Source organism: Bufo bufo, chromosome 5, assembly GCF_905171765.1.
Source record: "Bufo bufo chromosome 5, aBufBuf1.1, whole genome shotgun sequence".
In the NCBI taxonomy this organism is placed as follows: Eukaryota; Metazoa; Chordata; class Amphibia; order Anura; family Bufonidae; genus Bufo; species Bufo bufo.
In genome coordinates, this window is record NC_053393.1 from 353922259 (window position 1) to 353945519 (window position 23261).

At 45.3% G+C, this 23261-nt stretch overlaps 1 protein-coding gene across 1 annotated transcript; it reads right to left on the reverse strand.

Annotated features, from left to right (window-relative positions):
- Positions 1 to 1935: 1935 nt before the first annotated feature.
- Positions 1936 to 18903, reverse strand: SRD5A1 (steroid 5 alpha-reductase 1). Its single transcript, XM_040433361.1, has 5 exons — positions 18555 to 18903; positions 17588 to 17754; positions 13171 to 13272; positions 5483 to 5633; positions 1936 to 2293 (listed from the first exon to the last, which is right to left on the reverse strand). The coding sequence occupies exons 1-5, from the start codon at positions 18839 to 18841 to the stop codon at positions 2227 to 2229; spliced, it is 774 nt and encodes a 257-aa protein (XP_040289295.1). The 5' UTR covers positions 18842 to 18903; the 3' UTR covers positions 1936 to 2226.
- Positions 18904 to 23261: the final 4358 nt, after the last annotated feature.

Consider the following 23261-nt stretch of genomic DNA (forward strand, 5'->3'; position numbering starts at 1 on the left):
ACTTTAGGCTAATATTTTGCACCAAAACTATATGCCATGTTTTTTTTTTTTATTTCTAGGCACTTTTCAAATCTGTTTATTGAGGCATGAATCCTGTCTAACTAGATAATAAATGTAGCGCCTGCTATATATCCCAGTTTTATAGCGCCATTTGAGGCTGAATTCTTTCACATTTTGATAAATCTCCCAATTACGCCTTGCTAGTATGCTTACAATTGACTTCTAATCCACCATGGCCCAATGTGCCAAATCAGCTGTAACTATTGCTCTGCTGGTCTCAAATTGGATATTTAGAACATTGCATCTAATGATGGCAATGTATTTTTGCTGCAGAATTTCGAATGTGTGGTTCTATTTATTAGTGGCATAATACACTGACGAGCACCAGAACTGATGGACCTTGTGATGAGCCGACGCCGATATTTTGCCTGGACGTCCGCCTCTTGGCTTTGCAATGGATGGACAGACATCATTTTGTATTCTTCAAACTGTCATAGGACTCACATGATGCAGTTTGCCAATTTTCGCGGTCGAGATACCGCTATCAATGAGCTGGATGATGCAGTTTCTCTTTTCCTGGGAAATCTTCTTCATGGCTGCTCCTGGATTTAAACCAGTGACCCTTTCGCTTGGAAATCAACCTAATAACACACTGAGCTATTAGGGAATGTGAAGTTGTAATTTGTAGCATCCAAGAAGAAAATGATTGTTCCACCACCAGGAGCAAAACCGTAACAATACAGTTACATAACAAGAATGCTACGATATGCCCCCATTGTCTGAAAGGTGCGGGTCCCACCTCTGGGACCCGCACCTACAACGAGAACAGAGCAGGTATGGGGATAGTTGTGGCTTGAGGACCTCGGGTTTCCTAGGGTCCGACCACCATCAAGCGCTGCTCCCATACAAGTAAATGGGAGCGCACCGCACATGAGCGGCACCCGCTCCCATTCATTTCTATGGGGCCAACAGAAATAGCCGAGCCAGCTGGAAATGGCCGTCACATAGAAATGAATGGAGGGCGGCTGCTTTCCCTGCTCTGTGTAGGTGCGGGTCCCAGAGGTGGGACCCGCACCTATCAGACAATGGGGGCATATCCTAGCGATATGCCCCCATTGTCTGATGGCAAAACCCCTTTAAGCCACATTCTTATCAGTAAGATAAGAACTGAGCTAGAATGAGTGTTTATAATGTCAAAGAGAAAATTAGGGGCCCTTCAGCTCCCCAGATGACTGTTCTGTTCTAAGGTCTTCTTTGTGGCTCCTCATGTATTTCCATGGTACATTATCTCATCTGTAGAGCCAACGTAAATTTTTGGAACACATCTTTGACTCCATAGTCAATCGCCTCGTGCTTAATGTCACAACGAGATCACCGACTTCTATCATATGCTGATTTGGGGAATATATTCACTGACCCAAGATGGGAAATATAAATTATATACTGTAGTGATGTACTGTAGTACATTTGCATTCATTCATAGTTTTTTTCCAAGTGAGATTAGAGCCAGTACATCGGATCCAAGATGGCCTGGTAGAGGGATCTTGCCCTATATTAAAATAGAGGCAGTAAGAAAGAAAGCAGACCCTATCCTGAGTTTGCCTAAAACAAACTACCATGCTGGGCTGCTGCACTTTATTCAGAGGTTTTAATGAATAAATAACATGATATTTTAGTTTTTTTTCCTCGACCAGTGAATAGACTGATGTCATGACCAGTGTAATACCGCAAACTAGTCTAACAGACATTTCTAGTGACATGCTTTTTGAAAGCAAAGAAACCGTACTAAAAAGATTGAGAACATGGATCCAGATGATATAGTGGAATAAGCAGTCATCCTTCTCGAAAACATCGGTCCTGATAAAGAACAGAACATTTTAATTCTATCTTAAAGTAGGGATAAGGGATAAAAGATAATCTTGTGGTTAACTTGCTAATATAAACCTTTATTTTTTTTTTTAAACGTTCTTCAGAACATGAAGAATACGGTACAATATATTACAACGATAAAAGGAGGTAGAACGTTTTCAAGCCCTCATAACATCATAAAAACACATGCTTTATTAAAATAAAAGGTTTAGAGGCTTAAAGTAACAAACTTTCTCGAACGAAACAGGGAGGATTCCAGTAAGTCTCCTGGCTGAGATACAGTACAAAGAGATCAGCACCAGGCTTGAGATGAGATTATGGGCAGGCACTCTGGTCTTAATTCATCTTCCACAGAACTTAATATATAAACGGAATGAGGATTTTCCTGGCTTTTGGATAGTCTTCAAATTTCTCAATGTACCATCTGGAAGAATAAGAGTCACAGTATTAACATTAAGGAGCAATTCCAACAAGCGGTGTATGGATTCATAGAAAGTCTGAGAGCTGAGTACTTCTGCCTCCTTCCGCACCCGAGCCTACCGATTTAAAACTTCTCACATGTCAAAGGATTTTGAAATTGCTAGGTACCCACTGGAGTGACAAAGGCGACCGTCTAAGGCCGAGTTCACATCAGCGTTCAGCCTTTCCGTTCTCCTGCTCCGTTATAGGAGCAGGAGAACGGAAAGGACGGATTCTGCTCATAACTGAGCCGAATGGAGCCAACAGACCCCCATAGACTATAATGGGGTCCGTTAGGTTTCCGCTCAGAAGATGATTTTGGAGCAAAGACAAAAGTCCTGCGCGCACAACTTTTGTCTCCGCTCCAAAATCATCTTCTGAGCGGAAACCTAACTTTATCTACATGATAAATGCCACTTACTGAAGTGACAAAACCCCTTTAAGCTCTGGTCACGTCTGTTTTATGTCTTCAGATCTCCCAAGAAAACCATGAAATGACAACACTCTTCTTCTCTGTCCCTTGAGGGACGGCAAGTAACTGTCTGGGGTCTAGAAAGTGCTTGAAATAAATGACTGTATTACACATACTTTCAGCAAATTTGTCTAGGATTAAGTAGCTTCCAATGATGGGGCAATGTTTTATAAAGAAATTCTGAGTTATCAAAAAAAATTAATTACAGATTACAGATGTGGCAAAAAGTTTTGAGATTGACACAAATTTTGGTTGTTTTTTTTTTTATGGTGGCAATTTGCATTAACTCTAGATTGTTATGAAGACTGATCAGATGAATTGTAATTAATTGCAAAGTCATTCCTTGCCATGAAAATTAACTTAAAAGGGTTACTAAGGCGAGATGAGGCCACGTGGCTGGGAAACGGTGAAGTGGTCTGGCCATTGCACTACAATGAAAGCTACCTACTGAAGCAGCAGGACACCGGCATGGACCGTATCCTAAAGAGAATTCAGATATGGGATCAGGCAGATGTGACTGTATCTGCATGCACCGTGAGGCAAAGGCCTTTGGAGAATGGCCTGGTGTCAAGAAGGCAGCAAAAAAGCCACTTATCACCAAGAAAAACCATCAAGGACAGACTGATATTCAGCAGGAAGTTCAGGGATTGGACTGCGGGGGACTATGGTAATGCCATTTTCTCTAAAGAAGACCCCTTTAGACTCCTTGGGTCTCTGGAAAAATTATTGTCCAGAGAAAAAAAGGCGAGCGCTACCACGAGTCCTCTGTCAGGCCAACAATAACGCATCCCGAGACCATTCATGTGTGGGTTGCTTCTCATCCAATTGAGTGGCCTCACTTACAATTTTGACCAAGATTACTGCCATGAATAAAGAATGATATCAAATCATCCGCCAAGAGTAACTTCTCCCAATGATCCAGGAGCAACTTGGGGATGAACAATGTTGGAGCATGTTTAAGCGTGTTGGCGCACCATGTCACAAGGCAAAACTGAAATCATTGATCAAAACATGGAAAATTTTGGGTCCATGGCCAGTAGACTCCCCAAAAAGCAGGTGGACAACCAAAAACACAGAAATTGTGATAACCTCCAAGCACTGATTAGGGAAGAATGACTTGCCATCAGTCAGGGTTTAGCTGAGAAGCTGATTCCAGCATGCCACGGAGAATTGTAGAAGTCTTGAAAAAGAAGGGCCAACTCTGAAAATACTGAGTTTTTGCATAAACTTCCTGCATTTGTCAGTACATGTTTAAAAACTTATAAAATGCTTAGTGTACTTCAGTGTACCATTGAAACATCTGACAAAAAGATCTAAAACAGTCTCAAATGTTTTCACCACAACTATGTACACTCATACCCATGTATTTTCTGAAATATCACATTGTAAAAATGTTCCCTAGCAAATGTACACATTTTATAAAAAAAACGCATACACATTCATGTCTGTGGCTAATACTTTAACCCAAGCAGACACCTCCCAAAATTAACAGTCGAGTATGTGCCACTTAGCCCTACGTTATCTATTCCCAAACTCACCAGAATGAAGAGGCATTCCAATGACCCAGATGCCAGTAAAAATCCACAGATTAGGCTACTTTCACACCAGCGTTTTTGCTGGATCCGTTATTGTATGTATTATCTTTAACATAGCCATGACGGATCAGTCTTGAACTCCATTGAAAGTCAATGGAGGACAGATCCGTTTTCTATTGTGTCAGAGAAAACGGATCCGTCCGCATTAACTTACATTGTGTGTCAGGACGGATCCATCTTCCTCCGCACCACATTGCGGAAAGAAAACCGCTGCTTGTAGCGTTATTCTGTCCGCAATGGGGACGCAACCAAATGGAATGGGATGCATTCTGGTGCGCTCCGTTTCATTCAGTTCAGTTTTGGCCCCATTGACAATGAATGATACGACAGAACAGGCTGCTGTCTGAATCAGGAGGTCCAACTTCTCCCTGCACCAATTATATTAGTGGGGTCTGTGTGTTACATGGGTGTAGTACAGATACGACAGAACAGGCTGCTGTCTGAATCAGGAGGTCTAAGTTCACTCTGCTCCCTGCACCATTCATATTAGTGGGGTCTGTGTGTTACATGGGTGTAGTACAGACACGACAGAACAGGCTGCTGTCTGAATCAGGAGGTCTAAGTTCTCTCTGCTCCCTGCACCATTCATATTAGTGGGGTCTGTGTGTTACATGGGTGTAGTACAGACACGACAGAACAGGCTGCTGTCTGAATCAGGAGGTCTAAGTTCACTCTGCTCCCTGCACATAATAGTGAAAGCTGAGCTCAATCCTTTAAAATCTAATTGCAGATCACATTTAAAGGGTCACTGAGTTTTCAAAAAACGTTCTATAGGTTATATAAGCCTATGGGTCCATCTCCATCCTCTACAAATGTACTCTCTCTCATCGTTCTATTGATCAGTGAGGGTCTCAGCACTCAGACCCCCACCAATCAAATCTTTTGATTTTAAGTTTTTGGAAAACTCTGGGCTCCAAATATTGATGACCTATATCAAATAACATGCTGTTTTGGACTCCTGGAAGCTAGATAGTATAAGGAGCTGGAGACTGTACACTGTGTAGTGGCCATATGTGACAGTTCCTTATACCTATTCTGGCCATGCCTGGACACTGCCATGTGCTATGTGACTGAGGAAAGTACTTACTGGTGATGTTGCTGTGCTCGAGATAAAAGCACCAGCAATGTGAATAAGGCAAAAGCCGCTCCGGGGATGGACCAACCAGCGATGGCAAATCCTGACCATTCCACTATTTCACCAAAAAAGTTTGCACCGGTAACATATTCAAAAAGTCCACCTTAAAATAGAATCAAACCATAAAAAGGACAGGTATTAGAATCTGTACTAGTACTTATGCATATCCCATATACTATGGTGTACATAAAATTACAGCATAGGTGACCACAGCATATTCATTTTAACAAAATACAGTCATTTACGGAGCAGATCAGCACCGACTGTATAGTACCAGGAATTCTTAGTCGTGTCAGATAGGTGTTGTAGTTGGTGTAGGTGCCCCAGGCCGCTCTACCTCCTATGTGCAGTAAAGCCAGGCGTGCTGTTACTGGCGTCATCTGTACAGTGAGTGCACTCTACAGCACAAGTGCCATTCTGCTGTACTCCTGACACATTGATGTAGCATGGCCTGGGGGACGGCAATCTGTAAATGCATATATATCTTTGGAAACATGGTCACATCATGTATTATGGCATGGTAGCAGCTTAGAGGGGAAACATCCCGATAGGATCCCTTTCAATTTCTTTTTAATACAATGCAGTTTAGAGGGAGCATACATAGGGACCCTGTAGAACCTGCACACTCCGTTCTGGTTAGCAGTATCCTGTCACCTAAATCTGTGAGGGGAACGACTAATCATCTCTGTCCACTATGGAGTTACTGGAGGAAATGTACCAAACTGGTGTAGAGCAAAACTGACTTTGTTGCCAATAGCAACCAATCACATTCCACCTTTCAGTTGTGAAAAATGAAAGTCAGAATCTGATTGGTAGCTATGGACAACTAAGCCGGTTTTCCTTTACATCAGTTTGATAAACTTACCCTACTGAGTGTAGGTTATAGATGAGTTTAAAGGGGTTTTCTGACATCTGGAACCCTGCCAATCAGCTTGCAGTAGCGGAGTGGCCTTCTCTCTGCTTTTCCTAAGCCAGTGACGTCATGTTGATCTGTCACGTGGCTAGGGCTGCAGTAAACGATTATTTTAGTAATTGAATATTCTATCGATTATTTTTTACAATTAAACGAGTAATCTAATAAGAAAAAAATAATTAATAGACTGTTTTCCTTTATAAAAACTCATACAACCCCCTACCATCAGTCCCCAATACCCTTTGTTCCTCCCTGTGCGATCAACCCAAGTGCATCAGTTCCCCCCAGTGCCATCAGCTCTTCCTCCCCCCTTGTGCCATCAGCTTTACTCCCCCCCTTGTGCCATCAGCTTCACTCCCCCCCTTGTGCCATCAGCTTCACTCCCCCCCTTGTGCCATCAGCTCTTCCTCCCCCTTGTGCCATCAGCTTTACTCCCCCCCCCCTTGTGCCATCAGCTTTACTCCCCCCCCTTGTGCCATCAGCTTTACTCCGCCCCTTGTGCCATCAGCTTTACTCCGCCCCTTGTGCCATCAGCTTTACTCCCCCCCTTGTGCCATCAGCTTTACTCCCCCCCCCCTTGTGCCATCAGCTTTACTCCACCCCCCCCCCGTGTACCATCAGCTTTACTCCCCCCCCTTGTGCCATCAGCTTTACTCCCCCCCCCCCTTGTGCCATCAGCTTTACTCCCCCCCCCCCTTGTGCCATCAGCTTTACTCCCCCCCCCTTGTGCCATCAGCTTTACTCCCCCCCCCCTTGTGCCATCAGCTTTACTTCCCCCCCTTGTGCCATCAGCTTTACTCCCCCCCCCCCCCTTGTGCCATCAGCTTTACTCCCCCCACCTCTTGTGCCATCAGCTTTACTTCCCCCCCTTGTGCCATCAGCTTTCCCCCCCCCCCCCCCCCTTGTGCCATAGTCTCTGCTGCCCTGCTCCTCCTGACACCCGGATTGCACAGCGTCATTGGTTGCTATAACGCTGTGCACGCGCGTCCCCCACCCCCTCGGTTTCACCAACTTACCTTTCCAGCAGGGGCGCCGCCGACACTCCATCGTTGCGCGCTGCTCTGCGCCTGACGTCACGGCGTGCGTACGTCAGTGCAGCGCGGTACCATGGACGTGCTGTGAAGTGTCCGGAGGCCCCTTGCTGGAAAGGTGAATATTCCAAGCGCAGTGGGAGACCACAGAGTGGGAGTAATAGCAAGCGCTTCACTCCCTCGCCATGGTCACATGACACAAACAAATCTTCGATGCAAAAAATTTGCATCAAGGATTTTTTGTGTCGAATTACTCCATTTAATCGAGTAATAGTTTCAGCCCTACAAGTGGCCTAGACGTCAAGTGAATGGGGCTGAGCGCGATACCAAGCACAGCCACTATACAGTGTACGGCGCTGTGCTTGGTGAGCAGGGAGAAGGCCGCAGTGCTCACAGAGATGATTGCTAGGGCTCCCAGGTGCTGGGCCCCCACCGATCACATAATGATGACCTATACAGAAGAAGATAGATCATCAGATCCTCAGTCCAAAATGGTTTCTCTGTAGTCAACAGGCAAAATGCAGTATGGCTTCGCAGTCCAATTTTCTACGTGTCTGTTTAGGTGTGGCAGATACTGCAGATGTTCCCTTTTACCATCTGACAGCTAGTCATCCTCCTACATGATTACACCCTTATTTCTGTGTCATATAACCAATAGCATCAGATCCAGTGCAGAAAGTCGTGGAACCAGTTTCTGACTGATTGATTCTAGAACCTCATTAGGACAAAGATTCTTTATTAGTTTTCTCCTATTATGGTTATGGCGATGTTCAGGGTGGATTTGATTTAAATCACTAGTCAGTAAGGCTTGATTTAAATCATAAAGACCCATTCTTGCTGGTATAACTTATAATATGCAAGTAGATGAAGATTTTTAGAATAATAACTTTTCATATTAGTTTGATTAGGTTGATTCTGCGTTCATAGGTTTGTAGAAGTTAGGATTAAGGTATTTTTCTCAACTCTGTTCATGTTATAACACTTTTGCTGTGAAGAAGAGGCATGTGATCTCTGCTGAGTCAAATTCAGTTTTGAGAACTGCGAAAGTAAAGCAAGCATCTGTGATAATATCTTGTAGGCAGAGAAACTGCCCAATAATCTTACAAAAACCTCTGGAAGAGCATGACATTGTGAATGGATTAATGGAATTTATTTACCAAAAAAATTTACAGATATACAGCCTTATTCTACATAAATTAAAAAACTAATCCTTATTTCATGATAGAATAACCTTTGAATTCAATATATTTTTTTTAATCATTGATTTTTATCCACCCTGGCTATGTTCTTCTTTGAATTTTTTGAGTTTTCAGACACACTTAAGTTAGCAATATATAGAAACATAGGGAGTCATTTACTATCAGATATACACCAGTTTTCTTGCGCAGCAATCTAACTGTTCTCGACTCACACCAGGTCTAAAAAAGGGGGCTTGGTGTGGGCAGGGAAGGGCCGTCAGCCCGTCTCATTTATAATTTTCTATGCCTGCTTTAGGCGTAAAAAATGTTCTAAATCTGTGCCAGCAAGGAAGCTGATGTAGATTTAGACCGGCAGTAGTAGCCAACGCGGATCCACCACCATGATATTTTTATTAGAGCAAAATTCTTAAGAAAAAAAATAAAAAATTGCCAGTTTTCTCTTCTATTTCACATTGTGCGCCATATATTTGAAAACACATCTTGCAAAAAACGTTTACCCTGCCAGAAATGTCCATCAACAAACAAGCCTGTCAGTGTCATAAGGCAATGTATGCTTATACAGTAATATACCGTATATGCCGGCGTATAAGACGACCCCCAACTTTTCCATTTAAAATATAGGGTTTGGGCTATACTTGCCGTATAAGACTACCCCTGAATGCCCAGCCCTCCCTGTCTTCAAGACGATCTTCTCCAGTCCAGGAAACTGACTGGGATCTGTGGATGGCACTGATATGGGGAGGGGGGATCAGTGGATGACACTGCTATGGGGAGGGGGATCAGTGGATGACACTGCTTATGGGGGGGGATCTATGGATGACACTATATAGCATCTTATGCTATATGTGTCATCCACAGATCCACCCCATGACAGTGTCATCCACAGATTCCCCCTCCCCATAACAGTGCCATCCACAGATCCCCCTTAAACAGTGCCATCCACAGATCCCCCCCATGACAGTGCCATCCACAGATCCCCCTCCCCATAACAGTGTCATCCACAGATCCCCCTCCCCATAACAGTGTCATCCACAGATCCCCCCATGACAGTGTCATCCACAGATCCCCCCCATGACAGTGTCATCCACAGATCCCCCCCATGACAGTGTCATCCACAGATCCCCCCCCATGACAGTGTCATCCACAGATCCCCCCCATGACAGTGTCATCCACAGATCCCCCCCATGACAGTGTCATCCACAGATCCCCCCCATGACAGTGTCATCCACAGATCCCCCCCATGACAGTGTCATCCACAGATCCCCCCCATGACAGTGTCATCCACAGATCCCCCCCCATGACAGTTCCATCCACAGATCTCCCTCCCCATAACAGTGCCATCCACAGATCCCCCCCACCCCGCCATGACAGTGCCATCCACAGATCCCCCACCCGACGCTCAGAGGAGTATACATTTATTAACTGTAATCTGTAACTTTAAATGAGCGCTCATCTCTTTACTAGGGTACCTTACTCTCAGCTCCGCTAACAGGCAGTGCGGGCGGCGCTCACTTACTGACGTCACGCGCCTGCGCCGCCTAGTGGAAGGAGCAGGCACGTAACGTCAGTGAGTTAGCGCCGCCCTACAGATTTGCTGCACTCTGGCTACCCACATGTCCAAGGTAGGAGGGTTCGCGTCTCTCCATTTAAAAGATATGAGGAGTTTGGCTGTAGTGAGGAGGTGATTGTCTGTTTTTCCCTGAAAACAAATGGCAAAGAAAAATGTCTTCAGGGGCTAGAGTCATAGTAACAGAGCATACCTTATTTATGGCAGCATTAACTGTGGACCAGAAAGCTGTGATTCTACAGCAGTCCCATCATAAATGCTTGTAGGACCCGTAGGACTTGTAGGACTCCGCACTCCGGACTAACAGGAAGTGCGGGCGGCGCTCACTTACTGACGTCACGCGCCTGCGCCGCCTAGTGGGAGGAGCAGGCACGTAACGTCAGTGAGTGAGCGCCGCCCGCACTGCCTGTTAGCGGAGCTGAGAGTAAGGTAACCTAGTAAAGAGATGAGCGCTCATTTAAAGTTAAAGTTACAGATTACATTTATTAACTGTACTCCTCTGAGCGGCGGGGCCCTGTGTATTCTAACCCCCAGGCAAGCGTCCCCGTCCCCATGGGAACGCCTGGGGGTTAGAATATACCATCGGATCTGAGTATACCCGGCGTATAAGACGACCCCCGACTTTTGAAAATAATTTTTAGTGTTAGAAAGTCGTCTTATACGCCGGCATATACTATGTCAAGAAATCCTCCAACATCTGCAGTGCGAAATGACCCTGTCGCTAGGAAATCACGGTTATAACCAGGCACAATTCCTCAGCTAAATGGAATGATACACTTTACTTAACGATCCGCTGCTTCATTCTGGAGAAAAAGTACTTTTCATCCATATGCAAATGAGGTGTTAATTGCACCGAGGGCGGACCCAAGCCATGTAATAAAGGGTTTTCCAGGATTTCTCAGGATAGGTCATCGTTATCTGATCAGTGGAGGTCTGAGCCCCAGCACCCCTGCCAACCAGCTGTCTGAAGAGGCCACGATGCTCTCGTGTGAGCGCTGCGGCCTCTTCCTAGGCCAGTGACATTCATCGGTCATGTGTCCCTTTTAAGCGGTTGTCCGGGTTCAGAGCTGAACCTGGACATACCTATAATTTCACCCAGGCAGCCCTCCTGATGCTGCTGGATCGCGCAGGGCAAGGGCTCTTATTTACAATAACACTGCCGGGCGGAGGCTTTCGCCCAGCAGTGTGTTCGGTGACGTCACCGGCTCTGATGGGCGGGCTTTAGCGCTGCCCTAGCCGTTTTACAGACAAAGAAAATGACAAATCATGCGTTTTTTTTTTATTATCTGTGTTGGCGTTCACCGCGATACCCAATATGTTTTTTTTTTATTTTTATTGTTCAAGGGGGTCATTTAAAAAAAAAAAAAAAAAAGTTACAATTTTAAAGGGAACCTGTCATCAACTTTATGCTGATCTCACTGAGGGCAGCATAAAATAGTGACAGAAATACTGATTTCAACAGTGTGTCATTCATGAGCTAAAAGTAAGTGGTTGCCGAGAACCAGCATCATAATCATTGCAGCCCAGGCCTTGAGAAGAGTCAAATCTACTTGAGAAGAGTCATGGTTATTCATAATCTCCTGCACTCTCACCCATCTGCTGATGATTGGCAGTTCTCTCCTCGAGAGTAAGGGAGAAAACTAGGTAGAAGACTGTCAGCAGGCGGGCAGGGAGAACAGGACTTTATGAATAACCATGACTCTTCTCAGGTGGCCATGACTCTTTTCCAGGCCCAGTCTGCAATGATTGCGTTTTAACTTTTAAATGACAGACTCCTGAAATCAACTCACCTGTCTCTACTTTATACTGCTATTAGTATGGGCAGCATGAAGTTGATGACAGGTTCCCTTTAAACTTTATTTTTGCTTTTTATTTAATAACTACTAGAACCCTTGTGCGGCACCTGCTGGGTTATTTGCCGGGGTTCGGCAGGACACAGCTTACATTTGTATTTAAGGGTTAATTATATGCATTGGTGACGCAATGTTAAACAGGCCCCCCACCCAAAATTATAATAATGTTAATTATCATCATCAGTGGCAGCTTGACAGCCCCCTCCCCTTAATCCTTCTCATTGGTAACAGTGGAAGCGGGACAGAGGGACTTCCTCCTTCTCCACTGTGCCGGCTTGAGGAGAACATGGTGCGTGCTGAGGACGGCACGTGCCATGTTCTAAGCGATACTAGGTTGCGCAGTAGCGCACCCTAGTATCGGAAAATAGCAAATCCCGGTATTGTATCAATTCGGGTACAAAAGTATTGACTGGGTATTGAAAGTTCGATACCCTACACACACACAAACCGGAGCGTTGTGGTCTCAAACAGCTGATTGGCAGGGTTGCCAGAGGTGGGGCTCCCACTGATCTGATATTGATGGCCTTTCCTGAAGACAGGTCATCCATATACAAATCCTGGAAAACCCTTCTTTTTATATGGCCCTGTGCTTTGTCATTCCTCTGTTATTCCAGGCAGAAGTCTATGAATGAATTGTCAAAAGTCTACAGTAGAAGTCCAGCGAGTTGTTATCCATTGTGGGTTTGGGAGCCCCCCTCAGTCCGACAATGTCCAATCAGTGCTGTGTCAGATTGTGCAGGGACACAATGGTAACACTCAGCTGACTTCACTGCAGACTCCTGCTATTTCATTCATAGACTTCTAGTAGGAATAGTAGAGGAATGGCACAATATAGAATATTATAAAAATGCTCCAGAATTGCTCCTGTTATACGGGAGAGGACATATAGGTTTGTGTTCCTCATTAGCATTTTTTGGCTTTCTTGCGGTGGCTACTTTGTGATGACAGGAAGTGCAGCCATACTGGTCGTCACTCTTGTCTTTGGCCTTCAAGAGCTTGCCTTCCTGAGGTCACTTTTGGGGAACAACATGACAGCAGAAAATGACACTAAGGGAGATATTTTCGGTGACCACTTACCTCTGGGTATTTTATATCCTGTCTCGCCGGGGTTTCTCAGATTCCTCAGGATGTGATCAGAATGAATATTAATAAGCATTCCGCAGATAAACAGCGCTATACCTGTAAGAGGTGCATTAAAGCTGCGGTCAGTGCGGCAAATGAGAAAGACATCTAGACATCATACATCAGAAGGTTGTCAAAATGTGGTAGTCAGGGAAGGAAATGTGCCGGGTGCTGCAGCTTCCTTAGTAGCTGAGGAATTCGCATTCTCCCTGGGAAGATGAACTGGAACCATGCATACCTTTCAGCTTTGGGTGGAGTGACACCTCAAAAAAATCCAGTCATGGTTACATCAAATAAATGATCCACACCCAAATTCTGCAGATATACTTGATGTGCTAATGCCAGCTGAACATAACTATATTAATGCCATCTCACTGCCTAAAGCCTTTAGTGAGAAAAACGAGCTTTTATAATATGCCAATTAGCCTCTAGGAGCAGGGGGGGGCGTTGCCCCTGCTCCTAGATGCTCCGTTCTCCCACCTCTTTTCACGCCCTTCTACTCTTGATTGACAGGGCCAGGGCAGCACTGCTCTCCTCCCGCCAGCCCTGTCTGCAGTGTAAATCTCGCGCCGTTCAGCATTCGGCGCAGGAGCAGTGGGGAAGCCAGCAGCCGCCGAGCGTCCTTCCCTCACTGCGCCTTAGTAGACACAGTTGGCGAGAGGAGAGCAGCGCTGCCCTGGCCCCATCAGTCAAAAGAAGGGCGTGAAAAGAGGTGGGCAAACGGAGCCTCTAGGAGCAGGTGCAAAGCCCCCCCCCCCCCCCCCCAAGAGGTCAATTAGCATATTATAAAAGTTCATTTTTCTCAATAAAGGCTTCAGGCAGTGAGATGGCATTAATAGGCCTCATGCACACAACCGTTCAGTTTTTTGCAGTCCGCAAATTGCGGATCCGCAAAACACGGAAACCGCCCTTGTGCCTTCCGAAGTTTGCAGAACGGAACAGGCGGCCCATTGTAGAAATACCTCATCTTGTCCGCAAAACGGACAAGAATAGGACATGTTATTTTTTTGGGCGGACCACGGAACGGAGCAACGGATGCGGACAGCACATGGAGTGCTGTCTGCATCTTTTGCGGCCCCATTGAAGTGAATGGGTAAGCACCCGATCCGCAAAAACTGCGGCTTGGATGCGGACCAGAACAACGGTCGTGTGCATGAGGCCGTATAGTTATGTTCAGCTGACATTAGCACATCGCTAATGTCAGCCAGCGTAATACCCATTTTTCAGGTGACAGAAACCCTTTAATACAAATACAGGAGGCAAATACAGAGGTTAACTGCTGCTGATCGCAGCTCCCTGTCATAAAGGTCGGGTGCCGGCTATGTGATTCTGACGCCGGCACCCGCCTCCTGTATTTGTATTAAACGTTAGTTATCTTCATTGGTGGCGCAGTGGCCACAGTCCCTCCACTCCTCCCCCAGTTTCTCCTGTCATTGGTGGCAGCGGCGGCACAGGGGTAAGGGAGAGACTGCCTCCTTCTCCCCTGTGCTGCTGAGGAGAACATGGCGCGTGCTGAGAGCAGCGCATGCCATGTTCTGAGATACTAGCCTAGTAGCGGTAAAAGGCAAATCCCGGTATCGAATCGATACCTGTACAAAAGTATTGATTGGGTATCAATAATTCGATACCGAGTGCAACCCTAGTACCTACCATTCTGAAGATCCTAGAGCAGGGGTGCACAACCTTTTTTGGTCTGAGGGCCACATTGCTCTATTTCAAGGGGCCGCGAATAAAATAAAATATGCAAATCAGCCGACAAACGAGCGATTTCTTGTTTATCGACTGATCAGCGGCTGCGATTATACCGGCCAGATATAAGCGCTCCTATGAACACTTTTTCCCAGTAATTGTCCAGAATATCGTCCTGCAGCAGGCCCCTGAAACCGAAGAGTTAAGCCTTATTCACACTTCAGTGTTTCACGGACGTGTGCTGTACATGTTCTCCACGGACAGCACACGTCCCTATTTATTTTAATGTGTGTATTCAGACATCAATGTTTTAGCACGGTCCGTCTTTTTGGCATGAAAGCTTGTTCTATTTTGTCCGTGTTCACGGATCCATCACGTTTATTATAGTCCATGCCATCCGTGTTGCATGGATCATGAAGAGATGCTTTGAAAATTATTTTTCAGCTGTTCAGTGTTACTGAAACACGGATGTAACACAGACAGAAAAAAACGGACACACGGACCCAACACAGATCCTTCACGGACAGCTTCACGGATGCATCACTGACCACCTGCTTATGGATTTGAGCGCAGACATGGACGTGTGAATGAGGCATTATACTTACCTGCTCCCTGCTGTTCTGGTCCTCTGCACTGCCCCCATCTTCCAGTCCCCGCGCCGTTTACACCTCTCCAGCGGTGATGTGGCCAGAAGCAGCATGTCACTGGTGAAGCCCCTCCCTCAAGAGGTCATAAAAAGACCTTTTTTAATTTGCACCTTTTCTTTTTTTATTTTATCTGTATTTTATTGTAATATTTTTATTTTTTTTATAATTGGTTTATTACTTATTTTTTTTAAATATATTTTTGCCACATATGTTCCCCAAGAGGTCATAAAAAGTCTGTTGGGGGACAATAAACACTATTATTTTGCACTTTTTTCAACCTATTTTTTCCACATAATTTGTCCCCAAGAGGTCACTGAAAGACCTTTGGGAGACAATGAGAGACTTTTTTTTGTACCATTTCCACTGTAACTGGGGCATCCAAATGAGCCCCAGTTACAGGGGAAACCAGCCTCCTGTGGGAGTTAGAAGGCAGAGCAGATCAGGGTTTCCTGACCCTGCAGCTCTGCGCTCCTCTGAGGAGAAGGCAGAAGCACTGATAAAGCGCTTCTGCCTTCCCCTCGGCTCACTCACTATCACTTCCAGCGGGGGGCCCGACCTGCTACAGTGCAGGAGCAGGAGCTGTCATCCATCGTCGTGCGGCGCTCCAGGCAGAAACACAGCTGATCGCACGATCAGCTGTGTTTCTGCCCAGCAAGACAGGGCCGTATGTGGCCCGCGGGTTGTGCAACCCTGCCCTAGAGGGACTGTCACCAGCGTTGTGCTCGCTCTGTGAATGTAATGATGCCTTTAATGTAGTGATTTCTTGCTTCATTCTGCAGTAAAACTACTTTTAATTCATATGTACGCGATGAGCTAAGTGCACTGGGGGCGGGCCTAAACCACTCTGTGCACCCTGGCTCATCTTGCTAGCCAGGTTCCTGGAGAGTGTCCTCACCTGACCCTTTCACTCAAGGCAAGGGAGGGTCTGGCAGAGGAAGAAAAAGCCAGGGTGCACAGAAAGGCTTGGACCCGCCCTCAGTGCACTGAATTGGTCACTGCATATTGATTAAAAGTACTTTGACTCTAGAATGAAGTAATGGATGGCTACGTGAAAGACACCATTACACTCTGCTGCTAGAGCTACAAGGCATAGTGCTTGGTAGAACAGTGAATTTCCTAGAGATAGCGTCCCTCTAAAGGGGTTTTCACAATACATATTATATATTTCCAAAGGATAGAGGATAACTAACTGATCACTGGCAGTGCAACCACTGAGACCCCCACTGATAACTAGAATGGGGGTCCGGTTCCTCTGAATGAATGGAGCTGAAGGTCCAGCATTCGAGGAGCTGTCTAAGAAAGCCAGTTACAGCACCGACACTCCATTCATTCTGGAGCCCGGGCCCCCGGCTCTTGTGATCAGCAGGGGTCCCAGCAATCATGCTTTAAAGGGGTATTCCCATCTTAGACAATGGGGGCATATCGCTAGGATATGCCCCCATTGTCTGATGGGTCCCAGCGGTGGGACCCGCACCTATATCAAGAACAGAGCGGGGAGTGCTGGGGCTGGAGGACCCCAGATTTCCCGGGATCTGTCCACCACCAAGCGCTAATCCCCACCTCTCCCATAGAAGTGAGTGGGACTCGCACCTATAAGACAATGGGGGCATATCCTAGCGATATGCCCCCATTGTCTGAGATGAGAAAACCCCTTTAATAACCTATGTGTTGGATAGGTGGTAAATGATGTTCATGGGGTAACCAGTTTAAAGGGGTTTTCCAGTCTCAGGATAGGTCATCAATATCAGATTGGGGGGGATGATCTGACACCCAGCACCTCCACCGATCTGCTATATCCACAGCGAGCAGAAAGAGACAGGAGATGGCACGTGTTTTCCCTTTATAAAGCTGACGGTGGGGGTACCAGACCCCAGCCGATCTGATATTGATGACCTATCCGGATGATAGGTCATCAATATCAAAATCCCAGAGAACCCCTTTAAAGTCTAATTTCAGCTACATGTATGTATAACTGGACTGTGGGCTTTTACGGAAAACGTGCAGATTGGAAGAATAGTCTGATCTCAGCATCTCACCTATGATGAATCTGGGGTCGTGTGTCCAGGTGGGACGGAGGTCCGAGTACTTGCACAGATAGCTGCTTTGGAGGTACCCATTGTAACAGCAGAAAATCAACGCAAGGGAAAAGGAGGCAAGGGGGGTAGGCTTTCCCCCACGGATCAGAAAGGGGAAGATAAGTGTCCTGTGGAAAAACAAAGCAGATCACAGCGATCATTACACTCCTGCCAGCACCATGGCGCTCTCCTCGAGAAATGGAGATGAAACGGTTCAGGCTCTGTTCACATTAGCATCATGGCTTCCACCCCTGTACTGGAATGACCCCGAGGAACCCCACCATTACAATAATAATTAAAGGGGGCTGCGCCATTTCTCCGCTGCTTCTTCTCCTTTTCCTGGCTGCAGCAGCGACATTCACTGTTTTGCAGCCACTGACCTCAGCAGTCACGTCCTATGTACTGATGAGGTCAGTGATTGGCAGAGATCGGCGCTGAAAGCGGTAACAAAAAAAAAAAAAGGGGCAAGTATAGAGTCTCGTTATTTTATCACTGTTTTTTATAAACTCTGAAAACCCAAGTAAAAGAATGACCTGTGGCATATGCTCAGAAGAATAGGTTTGTCTTGAGACGCTGTGGTGTATCTCGTATTATTACGTACAAGGGAAGCTTATAAATGATCATTCGGTATCAGAGGAGACAAGTATACACACCCCGCATTACACTGTATGGGGCCGAAATCTGGGGTAGCCAATCACTGAGCAGATTCCATTTTTCAAATGCACTATGAGCAATGAAAGCCGAGCTGTAATTGGTTGCTGTGAGCACCAAGACAGAGGCAGTTTTCCTTTTAGAAAGTTTCATAAATCTCCCCATAGATCGCCCTTCCCGTATGTTGTAAAAGTACCACTCCCATCATGTCCTGACAGCTGTCCTGACGGGTGCAGTAGTATCAGGACAGCAGAGTAGAAAGAGCGGCATTCCTCACCGGTGCACGTAGTGACAGATGAAGGCCCCCAGTAGAGCCTTGGATGGCGCCTCCACCTCTCTATGGACGGCCAGGTAATACACTGGCACACTTAGGGAGGGCAGCTCTTGTAGAAACCAGGCGAGACGCACCGGTACCGGCGGCCCAAACACGGAGCTGGTATACCGCCCGTACGGCACACGGATAAACCGGAGAAGTATGAATGAGATGACTCCCATTAGAACCATGACGTAGGACAAGACATGCAGCAGGCGCCGCTCATCCTGGACGAGACCCAGCAGCCACATATCGCCTCAGAAGCCGCCACTACCGGCTACCGAAACCGGCCACAACCTTCAACCGACGTGCGCTGCTAGGTAGCAGCCAATCAGCAGTGAGGGTGGCACGCGCTGCCAGTGACCAGCCAATCAGACGAGAGCTGACCGCTTCCTCATAAGTGATCACTGCTGAGCGGCTGGAGGCGGCTTTGTACATAGATATGCACCACCTCCAGGGGCAGGAAACCAGTGCCCGCTCCCTGCATGTCTACCCCATCCCAGCGCTTTAACCCCTTCAGGACCCTGCCATTTTTCACCAGGCCATTTTTTGCAAATCTGACCAGTGTCACTTACTGAGTCCAAAAATGTCATTTTTATTTCTAAAAAAAATACCAAATTTACAAAAAAATTAGAAAATTTTCAAATTTCTATTTCTCTACTTTTATAACACATAGTAATACCTCCAAAATAGTTATTACTTTACATTCCCCATATGTCTACTTCCTGTTTGGATCATTTTGTGAATAACTTATTTTTTGGGGACGTTACAAGGCTTAGAAGTTTAGAAGCAAATCTTGAAATTTTTCGGAAAATTTCTAAAACCCACTTTTTCAGGACCAGTTCAGGTCTGAAGTCACTTTGTGAGGCTTATATAATAGAAACCACCCAAAAATGACCCCATTTTAGAAACTACACCCCTCAAGGTATTCAAAACTGATTTTACAAACTTTCTTAACCCTTTAGGTGTTCCACAAGAATTAAAGGAAAATTTAGATGACATTTCCGAATTTCACTTTTTTGGCAGATTTTCCATTTTAATAAATTTTTTCCAGTAACAAAGCAAGGGTTAACAGCTAAACAAAACTCAATATTTATGGCTCTGATTCTGTAGTTTACAGAAACACCCCATATGTGGTCGTAAACCGCTGTACGGGCACACGACAGGGCGCAGAAGGAAAGGAACGCCATATGGTTTTTGAAAGGCAGATTTCACTGGGATAATTTTAAGTTGTCATATCACATTTGAAGACGCCCTGATGCACCCCTATAGTAGAAATTCTAAAAAATAACCCCATTTTGGAAACTACGTGATAAGGTGGAAGTTTTGTTGGTGCTATTTTAGGGTACATATGAATTTTGGTTGCTCTATATTATACTTTTTGTGAGGCAAGGTAACCAAAAATAACTGTCTTGGCACCGTTTTTATTTTTTGTTATTAATGTTCATCTGACAGGTTAGATCATGTGGTATTTTTATAGAGCAGGTTGTTACGGACGCGATAATACCAAATAGGACTACTGTTTTTGGTTGTTTCTTTCAGTTTCACATAATAAAGCATTTTTGAAAAAAAATAATTTTTTTGTGTCTCCATATTCTGAAAGCCATAGTTTCTTTTATTTTTTGGGCGACTGTCTTATGTAGGAGCTCACTTTTTTCGGGATGAGATGACGGTTTGATTGGTACGATTTTGGGGTGCATATGACTTTTTGATCGCTTGGTATTACACTTTTTATGATGTAAGGTGACAAAAATGGCTTTTTTGACACAGTTTTTATTTTTACGGTGTTCACCTGAGGGGTTAGGTCATGTGAAATTTTTATAGATCAGGTCGTTACGGACATGGCAATACCTAATATGTATACTTTTTTTTATTTATTTAAGTTTTACACAATAATATCCTTTTTCAAACAAGAAACAAAAAATCATGTTTTTATGTATAGCCATAAATTTCTTTATTTTTTGGGCGATTGTCCTAGGTAGGGTCTAATTTTTTGCGGGAAGAGGTGACGGTTATATTGGAAATATTTTGGGGGGCATACGCCTTTTTGATCGCTTATTGTTGCACTTTTAGTGATGTAAGGTGACAGTTTTTTTTATTTAGTTTTTTTTTTTACGGTATTCACCTGAGGGGTTAGGTCATGTGATATTTTTATAGAGTCGGTCGATATGGACGCGGCGATACCTAATATGTCTACTTCTTTTTTTCCCAATTTTTAAAAAAAAAAATTCACTTTATTTTTTGTCTCACTCTGGGACTTCAACTTTTGGGGGTCTGATCCCCTTTACAATGCATTACAATACTTCTGTATTGTGATGCATTGGCTGTAAGTGTATTTTAAGGGTCCATTCACACGTCCGCAATTCTGTTCCGCATTTTGCGGAATGGAATTGCGGACCCATTAATTTCTATGGGGCTGCACGACATGGGGCTGCATGTCCTTTTCTTGTCCACAATTGCAGTGCCAGCGAGGTGGCAGCCTGCTTCCTGTGAGATCCAGGGGCTGGATCTCACAGGCTGTCACGGAAGGCAGCCATGATTCCCTGCCACCGGGTTCCCGTCACAGCGGCACGGGGACCCGATGGCCACCCCGCACCTTGCAGGATCCCGCATGTGCCGCGGTCAGCACTGACCGCGGCAGTGCAAGGGTTAATGCGCCGGCATCTGTGTTTTTACCGATGCCGGTGCATACAGCAGGGGTCCGGCTATCAATGACTGCCGGACCCCTGCTGCTGATCGGGCGCAGCTCCTGCACCTGCCCGATTAGCCCGCCGTACATGTACGGCGCTGGTCCTTGTTAAGAGTGCTCGCCCTCCAATATAGTAATATGGCTGAAATCACTGCTGACGACTGCTTTTCTGGATTTCTTCAGTTCTACATATGAACCATTAGGGTGCCTTCACACAATGTACAGTCGTGGCCAAAAGTTTTGAGAATGACACAAATATTAGTTTTCACAAAGTTTGCTGCTAAACTGCTTTTAGATCTTTGTTTCAGTTGTTTCTGTGATGTAGTGAAATATAATTACACGCACTTCATACGTTTCAAAGGCTTTTAATCGACAATTACATGACATTTATGCAAAGAGTTAGTATTTGCAGTGTTGGCCCTTCTTTTTCAGGACCTCTGCAATTCGACTGGGCATGCTCTCAATCAACTTGGCCAATTCCTGACTGATAGCAACCCATTCTTTCATAATCACTTCTTGGAGTTTGTCAGAATTAGTGGGTTTTTGTTTGTCCACCCGCCTCTTGAGGATTGACCACAAGTTCTCAATGGGATTAAGATCTGGGGAGTTTCCAGGCCATGGACCCAAAATGTCAACGTTTTGGTCCCCGGGCCACTTATTTATCACTTTTGCCTTATGGCACGGTGCTCCATCGTGCTGGAAAATGCATTGTTCTTCACCAAACTGTTGTTGGATTGTTGGAAGAAATTGCTGTTGGAGGGTGTTTTGGTACCATTCTTTATTCATGGCTGTGTTTTGGGGCAAAATTGTGAGTGAGCCCAATCCCTTGGATGAGAAGCAACCCCACACATGAATGGTCTCAGGATGCTTTACTGTTGGCATGACACTGGACTGATGGTAGCGCTCACCTTTTCTTCTCCGGACAAGCCTTTTTCCAGATGCCCCAAACAATCGGAAAGAGGCTTCATCGGAGAATATGACTTTGCCCCAGTCCTCAGCAGTCCATTCACCATACTTTCTGCAGAAGATCAATCTGTCCCTGATGTTTTTTTTGGAGAGAAGTGGCTTCTTTGCTGCCCTTCTTGACACCAGGCCATCTTCCAAAAGTCTTCGCCTCACTGTGCGTGCAGATGCGCTCACACCTGCCTGCTGCCATTCCTGAGCAAGCTCTGCACTGGTGGCACTCCGATCCTGCAGCTGAATCCTCTTTAGGAGACGATCCTGGCGCTTGCTGGACTTTCTTGGACGCCCTGAAGCCTTCTTAACAAGAATTGAACCTCTTTCCTTGAAGTTCTTGATGATCCTATAAATTGTTGATTGAGGTGCAATCTTAGTAGCCACAATATCCTTGCCTGTGAAGCCATTTTTATGCAACACAATGATGGCTGCACGCGTTTCTTTGCAGGTCACCATGGTTAACAATTGAAGAACAATGATTTCAAGCATCACCCTCCTTTTAACATGTCAAGTCTGCCATTTTAACCCAATCAGCCTGACATAATGATCTCCAGCCTTGTGCTCGTCAACATTCTCACCTGAGTTAACAAGACGATTACTGAAATGATCTCAGCAGGTCCTTTAATGACAGCAATGAAATGCAGTGGAAAGTTTTTTTGGGAATTAAGTTAATTTTCATGGCAAAGAAGGACTATGCAATTCATCTGATCACTCTTCATAACATTCTGGAGTATATGCAAATTGCTATTATAAAAACTTAAGCAGCAACTTCTCCAATTTCCAATATTTATGTAATTCTCAAAACATTTGGCCACGACTGTAGATTTTGTGTTAGAAAATTCTGCAACTGAAAATCAATTCCATTCACCTTAAAAGGGTTCTCCAGGCTTTTTATAAAAATGCCCGATCCTCAGGATAGGCCTTCAATATCAGATGTGGGGGTGGTGTCCAACATCCAGCAGCCCTGCAGTATGGGGAGACTGCATGCGCAAGAGCGCACGTGTCGTCTCCCTTCTCTCTTCTTG

What these genes read in the sequence shown, in the direction of transcription:
- SRD5A1 (XM_040433361.1), bottom strand. Translation starts at nt 18,841, where the DNA reads ATGTGGCTGCTGGGTCTCGTCCAGGATGAGCGGCGCCTGCTGCATGTC. An exon ending in CGACCCCAGATTCATCATAG is followed by an intron (nt 13,273 to 17,587) that starts GTGAGATGCTGA and finishes CACCTCTTACAG; the next exon opens with GTATAGCGCTGTTTATCTGC. An exon ending in CGAGCACAGCAACATCACCA is followed by an intron (nt 2,294 to 5,482) that starts GTAAGTACTTTC and finishes TTATTCTTCCAG; the next exon opens with ATGGTACATTGAGAAATTTG.